Here is a 12,118-nt window from a genome sequence, read left to right on the forward strand (position 1 = left end):
CTCATTTTCGCGCCATAATTGCGCAGTTTCTTTTGGATGCAGTGTATGCAGCTGCATGTGAGAGGGTCTGGTGATCATTGAAAACGTTCCTGGAAGGCTTAATTTGGTATCGTATAACTCCTAAGGACAGGTGAAGTCGCAGCAAACGCTGTGGCTGGGACTGTAGTGGGGTTAAAAATTGTTATTCGATTAAAAGGCTCCGGTTTCCTCATTTAAGGGGTTAAAAGCTGGAAAATTGGGGTGTAATACCTAAGGCATTAAGACACTGTGGTGAAAATTTGGTAAAGATCGGATATTTCTTTCATACTTTTTCACACATTCAGAAATAAAGTGTGCTCTGTTTAACATTTAAAGAGACAGTAACGGTTTTGTTTTAAAACGTTTTTTTTGCATTATTAGCCTGTTTAAGCCTGTCTAACATGTCTGTACCTTCAGATAGAACATGTTCTGTATGTATGGAGGCCAAGGTGGTCCCCCCTTCAAATGTATGTGATAATTGTGCCATAGCGTCCAGACAAAGTAAGGACAGTACTGTCACATTTAATAAGGTTGCCCAAGATGATTCCTCAAATGAAGGTAGTGGGGATAGTTCATCATCCTCTCCTTCTGTGTCAACACCAGTTATGCCCGCGCAGGCGACCCCTAGTACATCTAGCGCGCCAATGCTTGTTACTAGGCAACAATTAACGGCAGTAATGGATAATTCCATAGCTAATATTTTATCCAAAATGCCAGCATTTCAGAGAAAGCGTGATTGCTCAGTTTTAAATACAGTGGAGCAAGAAGGCGCTGACGATAGTTTTATCTGTCATACCCTCACACCAGTCAGAAGTGGCAGTGAGGGAGGGTTTGTCGGAGGGAGAACTTTCAGATTCAGGAAGAATTTCTCAACAGGCAGAACCTGACATTGTGACATTTAAATTTAAGTTAGAGCATCTCCGCGCATTACTTAAGGAGGTGCTATCTACTCTGGATGATTGTGACTCTTTGGTCATTCCAGAAAAATTGTGCAAGATGGACAAATTCTTAGAGGTCCCGGTGCACCCTGATGCCTTCCCGATCCCAAAAGGGTGGCGGACATAGTGAATAAGGAGTGGGAGAGACCAGGCATACCCTTTGTCTCCTATATTTAAGAAATTGTTCCCCATGGTCGACCCAAGGAAGGACACATGGCAGACAGTCCCTAAGGTTGAAGGGGCAGTTTCTACCCTAGCTAAGCGCACGACTATCCCCATTGAGGACAATTGTGCTTTCAAAGAACCTATGGATAAAAAATTGGAGGGTTTGCTTAAAAATATTTTTGTGCAGCAAGGTTACCTCCTCCAACCAATTTTGTGCATTATTCCTGTCACTACGGCGGCGTGTTTCTGGTTCGATGAACTAGAAAAGTCGCTTAACATGGAGACTCCATATGAGGAAGTCATGGACAGCTAATTCCTTTATTTTAGATGCCGCTTTGCAATTAGCGAGATTAGCGGCGAAAAATTCAGGGTTTGCAATTGTGGCGCGCAGAGCGCTCTGGCTAAAGTCTTGGTCGGCGGAAGTATCTTCCAAGACAAAATTGCTTAATATCCCTTTCAAAGGTAAGACCCTTTTTGGGCCGGAATTGAAAGAAATTATTTCAGACATCACTGGGGGAAAGGGCCATGCCCTCCCACAGGATAGGCCTTTCAAGGCTAAGAATAAGTCCAATTTTCGTTCCTTTCGCAATTTCAGGAACGGACCGGCTTCTAACTCTGCAGCCTCTAGACAAGAGGGTAACGCTTCCCAGACTAAACCAGCTTGGAAACCAATGCAAGGCTGGAACAAGGGTAAACAGGCCAAGAAGCCTGCTGCTGCTACCAAGACAGCATGAAGGGGTAGCCCCCGATCCGGGACCGGATCTAGTAGGGGGCAGACTCTCTCTCTTTGCTCAGGCTTGGGCAAGAGATGTTCCGGATCCCTGGGCACTAGAAATAGTCTCTCAGGGTTATCTTCTAGAATTCAAGGAACTACCCCCAAGGGGAAGGTTCCACATGTCTCACTTATCTTCAAACCAAATAAAGAGACAGGCATTCTTACATTGTGTAGAAGACCTGTTAAAGATGGGAGTGATACACTCAGTTCCAGCTGTGGAACAAGCTCAGGGGTTTTACTCAAACCTGTTTGTAGTTCCCAAAAAAGAGGGAACTTTCAGACCAATTCTGGATTTAAAAATTCTAAACAAATTTCTCAGAGTTCCATCGTTCAAAATGGAAACCATTCGAACAATTTTACCTACAATCCAGGAGGGTCAATATATGACTACCGTGGATTTAAAGGATGCATATCTACATATTCCTATCCACAAAGATCATCATTAGTTCCTAAGGTTCGCCTTTCTGGACAAACATTATCAGTTCGTGGCTCTTCCATTCGGTTTAGCCACTGCTCCCAGAATTTTCACAAAGGTGCTAGGGTCCCTTCTGGCGGTTCTAAGACCGAGGGGCATTGTAGTGGCACCTTATCTAGACGACATTCTAATTCAAGCGTCGTCTCTTTCCAAGGCAAAGGCTCATACAGACATTGTTCTAGCCTTTCTCAGATCTCACGGGTGGAAGGTGAAAGTAGAAAAGAGTTCCCTGTCTCCGTCGACAAGAGTTCCCTTTTTGGGAACAATAATAGATTCTTTAGAAATGAAGATCTTCCTGACAGAAGTCAGAAAATCAAAGCTTCTAAACGCTTGTCAAGTTCTTCACTCTATTCTGCAGCCTTCCATAGCTCAGTGCATGGAAGTAGTAGGGTTGATGGTTGCAGCAATGGACATAGTTCCTTTTGCTCGAATTCATCTAAGACCATTACAACTGTGCATGCTCAATCAGTGGAATGGGGACTATGCAGACTTGTCTCCAAAGATTCAAGTAGACCAGATGACCAGAGACTCACTCCGTTGGTGGTTGACCCAGGATCACCTGTCTCAGGGAATGAGTTTCCGCAGACCAGAGTGGGTCATTGTCACGACCGACGCCAGTCTATTAGGCTGGGGCGCGGTCTGGGATTCCCTGAAAGCTCAGGGTCTATGGTCTCGGGAAGAGTCTCTTCTCCCGATAAACATCCTGGAACTGAGAGCGATATTCAATGCTCTCCGGGCTTGGCCTCAACTAGCGAAGGCCTGATTCATAAGATTCCAGTCAGACAACATGACGACTGTAGCTTACATCAACCATCAGGGAGGAACAAAGAGTTCCTTGGCGATGAGAGAGGTATCCAAGATCATCAAATGGGCGGAGGATCACTCCTGCCATCTATCTGCAATTCACATCCCAGGGGTAGACAACTGGGAGGCGGATTATCTGAGTCGTCAGACTTTCCATCCGGGGGAGTGGGAACTCCACCCGGAGGTATTTGCCCAGTTGACTCAATTATGGGGCATTCCAGACATGGATCTGATGGCGTCTCGTCAGAACTTCAAGGTTCCTTGCTACGGGTCCAGATCTAGGGATCCCAAGGCGACTCTAGTGGATGCATTAGTGGCGCCTTGGTCGTTCAACATAGCTTATGTGTTTCCACCGTTCCCTCTCCTTCCCAGGCTCGTAGCCAGGATCAAACAGGAGAAGGCCTCAGTGATTCTCATAGCTCCTGCGTGGCCACGCAGGACTTGGTATGCAGACCTGGTGAATATGTCATCGGCTCCACCATGGAAGCTACCTTTGAGACAGGATCTTCTAGTACAAGGTCCATTCGAACATCCAAATCTAGCCTCTCTGCAGCTGACTGCTTGGAAATTGAACGCTTGATTTTATCCAAGCGTGGGTTTTCAAATTCAGTGATAAATACTCTGGTCCAAGCCAGAAAACCTGTGACTAGAAAGATTTACCATAAAATATGGAAGAAATATATCTGTTGGTGTGAATCCAAGGGATTCTCCTGGAGTAAGATTAAAATTCCTAAGATCCTCTCCTTTCTCCAAGAAGGTTTGGATAAGGGATTGTCGGCGAGTTCTCTAAAAGGACAGATTTCTGCTTTATCTGTCTTGTTACACAAACGACTGGCAGCTGTGCCAGATGTACAAGCTTTTGTACAGGCTTTGGTAAGAATCAAGCCTGTTTACAGACCCATGACTCCTCCTTGGAGTCTAAATTTAGTTCTTTCAGTTCTTCAAGGGGTTCCGTTTGAACCTTTGCATTCCATAGATATCAAGTTACTATCTTGGAAAGTTCTGTTTTTGGTTGCTATTTTTTCTGCTAGAAGAGTTTCTGAATTATCTGCTTTGCAGTCTAATCCACCCTATCTGGTGTTCCATTCAGTTAAGGTCGTTTTGCGTACTAAGCCTGGTTTTCTTCCGATAGTTGTTTCCAACAGGAATATTAACCAGGAAATAGTTGTTCCTTCTCTGTGTCCGAATCCAGTTTCAAAGAAGGAACGTTTGTTGCACAATTTAGATGTAGTTCGTGCTTTAAAGTTCTATTTAGAAGCAACTAAGGATTTTAGACAAACCTCATCTTTGTTTGTCGTTTACTCTGGTAAGAGGAGAGGACAAAAAGCTACTGCTACCTCTTTCTTTCTGGCTGAAAAGCATTATCCGATTGGCTTATGAGACTGCCGGACGGCAGCCTCCTGAACGAATCACAGCTCACTGCACTAGGGCTGTGGCTTCCACATGGGCCTTCAAGAACGAGGCTTCTGTTGATCAGATATGTAAGGCAGCGACTTGGTCTTCTCTGCACACTTTTGCCAAATTCTACAAATTTGATACTTTTGCTTCTTCGGAGGCTGTTTTTGGGAGAAAGGTTTTGCAAGCCGTGGTGGCTTCCGTTTAGGTAACCTGATTTGCTCCCTCCCTTCATCCGTGTCCTAAAGCTTTGGTATTGATTCCCACAAGTAATGGATGACGCCGTGGACCGGACACACCAATGTTGGAGAAAACAATTTATGCTTACCTGATAAATTACTTTCTCCAACGGTGTGTCCGGTCCACGGCCCGCCCTGGTTTTTTAATCAGGTTTGAAAAATTTCTTTCTCTATACACTACAGTCACCACAGCACCCTATAGTTTCTCCTTTTTTTCTCTAACCGTCGGTCGAGTGACTGGGGGGCGGAGCCTGAGGAGGGGCTATATGGACAGCTTTTGCTGTGCTCTTTGCCATTTCCTGTTGGGGAAGAGAATATTCCCACAAGTAATGGATGACGCCGTGGACCGGACACACCGTTGGAGAAAGTAATTTATCAGGTAAGCATAAATTCTGTTTTTTTGCTGTTCTTTAGAAATCTAATTAATAAAACTGCAGAGGTATTCCAAATGATTTTGATGGCTTTGTTGTTCACCTGTAAAATAAAGATGCTAATTGCTAAGTCTCAGTGATTACCCTGTTTTATCTTTCAGTTCTGGCAGCTTTACAATGCAGGCACCCTCTTTCAGCTAGCTACACATCCACAGTGCAAAGAATGGCAGGTATGTAACTAACATGATTAGACGGCTTGCTTAGCACAGGACCATTCACAGAAGATCATTCATTTCTTTGTATCCTGTAAAGGTGTTAATGTGACGACTATGTTATGTTTATGTAGTTTCCTATTATTTGCTATTTTATATTTATTTTTCTATAGGAATTACAAAGGCATATGCTTATAGTAGTTGAGATCTTAAAGGGATACTAAATCTGAATGTAGCCACCAATAAGCAAGCCCTATCCAGGGTGCTAAACCAAAAATGGTCCTGCTCCTAAGCTTTACATTCCTGCTTTTCAAATAGATAGCAAGAGAACGAAGAAAAATTGTTCATAAGAGTAAATTAGAACGTTTCTTACAATTGCATGCTCTATCTGAACCATGAAAGAAACATTTTTGGTTTAGTATCCCCTTAAATACTACATATCTAAAAAAATAGTACAATCCCATATACTTGTGTCATGCATTTAAAATAGCATGTTTTAAAGTGATAATAAACCCACATTTTTCTTTCATAATTCAGATAGAGCATGCAATTTTAAGCAACTTTCTAATTTACTTATATTATCAATTTTTCTTCATTCTCTTGGTATCTTTATTTGAAAAGCAGTAATGTAAGCTTAGGAGCCAGCCCATTTTAGGTTCAGCACATGGGTAGTGTTTGCTGATTGGTGGTTATATGTAGCCACCAATCAGCAAGCGCTATCCAGGGTGCTGAACCAAAAATGGGTTGGCTCCTAACCACTCATCCCTGCTTTTTCAAATAAAGATACAAAGAGAACAAAGGAAAATTGATAATAGGAGTAGATTAGAAAGTTGCTTAAAATTGCATGCTCTATCTGAATCATGAAAGAAAAAAATTGGGTTCAGTGTCCCTTTAAGTATACATTTTTTATTGTCAGGAACGTTGCCCAGACATGATCTTGCAATCATTGCTCCATCCGCCCTTAATCTTACATTGAGGTTTAGCTGCTCCCTTGCTTGAACAACTGAACATTGTGTATTGCTTTTTTCTTCCTCCTCATTGGTTTGTAAAATTGTGTTTGGAATTTAGGGATTTATAATCCAATGATGTTGTTTACTCATGTTTCTTTCCAATGCATTCACATTTTATCAGAAATGATTATCCCTTAATACATTTCTTACAGCAAAATATCTGCATTTTTTTCCCTGTTCCCTTTATTTTTGCTTTAATATCCATCTTTGCTGTTGCCTCCAGGTGATCATGTGTGGAATCCCATTCCTTATCCACTTTTTGGGGAATTTCTTCACCACTTTACGTGTTGTGCACCAGAAGAAGTTTCAAAAACAAAATGAGGACCAGAAAGATAAATGAAATTGTTTTGGCACACTGGTCCCACTCATGAGCAGTAATCAAACTGTTACATAGTCGACCATAACTACCACAATTGGCAAATGCAGAAAAGGTCCCTGTTGCCTCATTATATGTCTGAAAGGGGCAATGTTATAACATGAAAAGTAAAAAGTTTAACACTCCTTAGCTGCAACTGACCATGCTAAGAAACTTGTGCTAAATTTGTTATTGTTAAGTATAATTGGATCTTTAATTTATTGATTAGTTGTTTTTGTCAGTGACGTATCTTTCAGTATAAACGTATTCTCAGCTGCCATCCTTTATTAACCTGATCATGTGATCTGGTCCCATGTTATGCAGCACCTACAAACTGACATGATTTGTGCATATCATGATATGAAGACATAAATGTGCTGAACAAAGTATTTCATCCTTGAGATTCAAGAAATTGACTGTGTATTTCTGTTTCTCACCTTTGTGTTTACCAATAAAGGGATTCACAACATATCTGAGAGGGACACATGATGTTTCTCACAGCATCCAGCAACTTACCTTTTACATGAATCTGTGCCGTCCATAAATCCATACTCCATTGTTCAAATAAAACGATTCCAGAAGTCTCTTCTTTTTTTATATATTTGTATTATTTTTAGAAATGCTAAGTCTTGCCCAAAGCATAATGCTTTTTATTGCTGTCTGTGGGTATTTTTCCAAGTCACGTTATACATGAATAAGGATCTTATCTGCAGAAAGGAAGCAGCATAGTTCAACAAAATGCTCCAGACAATGAAAATTATTTTTGTGTACTTTTAGAATACCAAATGGGTCTTTAGAATAAATCTGACTGTGCCTAAAAGACTTGCATGAAAAAAATTGCATTTATCCTTGTTTCTAATGGGACATTCTAGTAAAATGCTCTATTCTGTTACAGCTTAAAGGGACAGTTTACTCAAAAATGTTTTCCCCTTTAATTTGTTACCAATGATCCACTTTACCTGCTGGAGTGTATTAAATTGTTTACAAGTATTTCCATTACCCTTATATTGGCATTTGAATAATTTATTTAGCCTGTGGTATCCCCACCCATCCTGAAAGTTTTTGGCCTTGAGGCCAAGCTGTGTTTACACAGCCAGTAGAATAAATTACACTCCCAGTGGGCAATAGAAGACATAAGGTAAGCAATGTTAATTTTCCATTGTTCTCTCCAAGTATTGGTGATTGGTTTATGGACAGATAAGATAAAGAAGCATGTATATGTACACAATGTGATAAAGTAATGAGATGTGATTATACCTATAAGCTCAACCCATTTTATTAGGCTGTGGCTTCAAAACACAAAATCAGCTATTTCATATACACAAATAAGCCTTAAAAAGCAAATCTCATACATTTTATACCCTGCAGCTGGTAAAAAAGTAATTGGAAACACATTAAGGGAAAGACAGTTGTATAGTGTACTGTCCCTTTAACTACTTGAAATAAATAATTTCTTCTACTACATTATGTGTATAGCTACTTCTAATTGGTTAAATCTGTAGACAAAGACTGCACACCTAGAAACCTCTATTCTGTTCCTGATAAGGATGCAGCTGTTAATGGAGCATATACATGCATGTTCTTGATCGGTTCACCAGCTTTATTCTCATCAGCAGTGACACAGGATCATAACTTTTACTATGCAGGGGTTAAAAATATTATATATATATATATATAGTATCCCACAAAAGTGAGTACACCCCTCACATTTTTGTAAATATTTTATTATATCTTTTCATGTGACAACACTGAAGAAATGACACTTTGCTACAATGTAAAGTAGTGAGTGTACAGCCTGTATAACTGTAAATTTGCTGTCCGCTCAAAATATCTCAACACACAGCCATTAATGTCTAAACCGTTGGCAACAATAGTGAGTACACCCCTAAGTGGAAATGTCCAAATTGGGCCCAATTAGCCATTTTCCCTCCCCGGTGTCATGTGACTGGTTAGTGTTACAAGGTCTCAGGTGTGAATGGGGAGCAGGTGTGTTAAATTTGGTGTTATCGGTCTCACACTCTCTCATACTGGTCACTGGAAGTTCAACATGGCACCTCATGGCAAAGAACTCTTTGAGGATCTGATAAAATTAATTGTTGCTCTACATAAAGATGGCCTAGGCTATAAGAAGATTGCCAAGACCCTGAAACTGAGCTGCAGCACGGTGGGCAAGACCATACAGCGGTTTCACAGGACAGGTTCCACTCAGAACAGGCCTCGCCATGGTCGACCAAAGAAGTTGAGCGCACGTGCTCAGCGTCGTATCCAGAGGTTGTCTTTGGGAAATAGACGTATGAGTGCTGCCAGCATTGCTGCAGAGGTTGAAGGGGTGGGGGTCAGCTTGTCAGTGCTCAGACCATACGCCGTATACTGCATCAAATTGGTCTGCATGGCTGTCGTCCCAGAAGGAAGTCTCTTCTAAAGAAGATAAACTTATTTGGTTCAGATGGTGTCAAGCGTGGGTGGCGGCAACCAGGTGAGGAATACAAAGACAAGCGTGTCTTACCTACAGTCAAGCATGTTGATGGGAGTGTCATTGTCTGGGCCTGCGTGAGTGCTGCCGGCACTGGGGAGCTACAGTTCATTGAGGGAATCATGAATGCCAACATGTACTGTGACATACTGAAGCAGAGCATGATCCACTCCCTTCGGAGACTGGGCCGCTGACTACCAGCTCTGGTTTTGATTCCTGGCTTGTTATTTGACTTGTGGACTTTTTATTATTTTTTGCTATTAATAAAGGTGTGATTATTTTTACACTTCTCGTCTCAGTCTGATCCCTGGCATTACGCAAGGGACATGAATCCTGATGGTGCTAATAATCCACCTTTACCTGCCATATCCCTGCAAACCCTGCTAACTCCCACTGCACATTTAGACCAAAGTGTCCCGCAAGATATGGCTGCTCCTGTTTCTGCTGCTGCACCTAGTCCTACCAGGAGCATGTCCGGTTCTGCACCTGTACCTCAGCGATATGGAGGCGATCCTAATCAGTGCAGAGGGTTTGTGAACCAGGTGGGCATTTACTTTGAGATTTTTCCTCAGGCGTTTCCTTCTGACAGAGCTAAGGTGGGATTTCTCATCTCGTTACTCTCTGACACAGCTCTTGCCTGGGCTAATCCCTCGTGGGAGACTAATAAACCTGTGATTTCAAATTACCCTGAATTTGTGGCCTCCTTTCGAAGGGTATTTGATGTTCCGGCTCGCTCCTCCTCTGCTGCTAAACGACTCATGTCCATTCAGCAAGGTACAAGATCTGTTGCTCAGTATCCATTGAGTCCCGTACGCTTGCCGCAGAGGTAGGTTGGAACAATGAAGCCCTTGTTGCCGCCTTCTTTCATGGGCTCTCTGATGCGATTAAAGGGACAGTCTACCATAGAATTGTTATTGTTTTAAAAGATAGATAATCCCTTTTATTACCCATTCCCCAGTTTTGCATAACCAACACAATTATATTAATACACTTTTTACCTCTGTGATTACCTTGTATCTAGGAACCTTCTTCCAGCCCCCTGATCACATGACTGTGGCTGTTTATTATCTATTGTCTTAAATTTAGCATTGCTTTGTGCTAAATCTTAAAGGGACATGAAACCCAAATTTTTTCTTTCCTTATTTAGAAAGAGCATGTCATTTTAAACAACTTTCTAATTTACTTCTATTATCTCATTTGCTTCATTCTCTTGATATCACTTGCTGAAAAGCATATCTAGATATGCTCAGTAGCTACTGATTGGTTGCTGCACATAGAGGCCTTGTGTGATTGGCTCACACATGTGCATTGCTATTTCTACAACAAAGGATATCTAAAGAACTGAGCAAATTAGATAATAGAAGTAAATTGGAATGTTGTTTAAAATTACATGCCCTATCTGAATCATGAAAGTTTAATTTTGACTAGACTGCCCCTTTAAATAACCACCTGTGCCTGAACACAGTGTTATCTATATGGCCCACGTGTACTTTCTGTCTCTTTGTGTTGAAAAGAGATTTAAAAAGCATGTGATAAAAGGCAACCCTCAAAGGCTTAGAAATTAGCATATGAGCCTACCTAGGTTTAGTTTAAACTAAGAATACCAAGAGAAAAAAGCAAATTTGAAGATAAAAGTAAATTGGAAAGTTGATTAAAAATAAAAGTCTTATCTGAATAATGAAAGTTTAATTTATACTAGACTGTCCCTTTAAAGACGAAGTTGCTGCCAGAGATTTACCAGAAGATCTCGAGGCATTGGTGTCTTTTTTTATCCTAATTGACATCAGACTAAGTGAGAGGTCCTTTTTCAAGGCTCACTTGTGGAAGCCTCCTGTTCCGTTGTCTCCTACGTGTTCGTTCCCACCCATGCCTCCTGGTCCCGAGTCACCAGGTACTGCTGAGTCGATGCAGTTGGGATTCAATTTATTTTAACTAGGTACAATAGCTATTAAATAGTTATTAACTATTTAATAGCTACCTAGTTAAAATAAAGAGAAATTAAGCTGTAAAATAAAAACTAACCTAAGTTACAATTACACCTAACACTACACTATACTTTAATAAATTATTCCTATTTAAAACTAAATACTTACCTGTAAAATAAACCCTAGGATAGCTACAATATAATTAATAATTACATTGTAGCTATTTTAGGATTTATATTTATTTTACAGGTAACTTTGTATTTATTTTAGCTAGTTAGAATAGTTATTAAATAGTTATTAACTATTTAATAACTACCTAGCTAAAAGAAATACAAAATTACCTGTAAAATAAATCCTAACCTAAGTTACAATTAAACCTAACACTACACTATCATTAAATTAATTAAATAAATTACCTACAAATAACTACAATTAAATACAATTAAATAAACTAACTAAAGTACAAAAAATAAAAAAAGCTAAGTTACAAAAAATAAAAAAATAAGTTACAAACATTTAAAAAATATTACAACAATTTTAAGCTTCTTACACCTAATAACAAAGCCCCCCAAAATAAAAAAAAATGCCCTACCCTATTCTAAATTAAAAAGTTACCAGCTCTTTTACCTTACCAGCCCTTAAAAGGGCCTTTTGCGGGGCATGCCCCAAAGAATTCTGCTCTTTTGCCTGTAAAAGAAAAATACAACCCCCCCAACATTAAAACCCACCACCCACATACCCCTAATCTAACCCAAGCCCCCCTTAAATAAACCTAACACTACCCCCCTGAAGATCATCCTACCTTGAGTCGTCTTCAGCCAGCCGACCACCGATGGAACCGAAGAGGAGATCCGGAGCGGCAGAAGTCATCATCCAGGCGGCGCTGAAGAAGTCTTCCATCCGATGAAGTCATCATCCAGGCGGCGCTGAAGAAGTCTTCCATCCGGGCGATGTCATCTTCCA

The 12,118-nt window shown here is 40.7% G+C and overlaps 1 protein-coding gene across 1 annotated transcript in view; it reads left to right on the forward strand.

Moving 5' to 3' along the window:
- The window catches only part of TMEM120A (transmembrane protein 120A), a 101,672-nt gene extending 94,331 nt beyond the window's left edge, over positions 1–7,341 (forward strand). Inside the window, exons 11-12 of the mRNA XM_053707419.1 lie at positions 5,342–5,410; positions 6,626–7,341. Coding sequence (XP_053563394.1) covers positions 5,342–5,410; positions 6,626–6,742 — 186 coding nt within the window. The 3' untranslated portion in view covers positions 6,743–7,341. The remainder of the gene's footprint in view (positions 1–5,341; positions 5,411–6,625) is intronic.
- Positions 7,342–12,118: the final 4,777 nt, after the last annotated feature.

Source organism: Bombina bombina, chromosome 3 (assembly GCF_027579735.1).
Source record: "Bombina bombina isolate aBomBom1 chromosome 3, aBomBom1.pri, whole genome shotgun sequence".
NCBI classification, from domain to species: domain Eukaryota; kingdom Metazoa; phylum Chordata; class Amphibia; order Anura; family Bombinatoridae; genus Bombina; species Bombina bombina.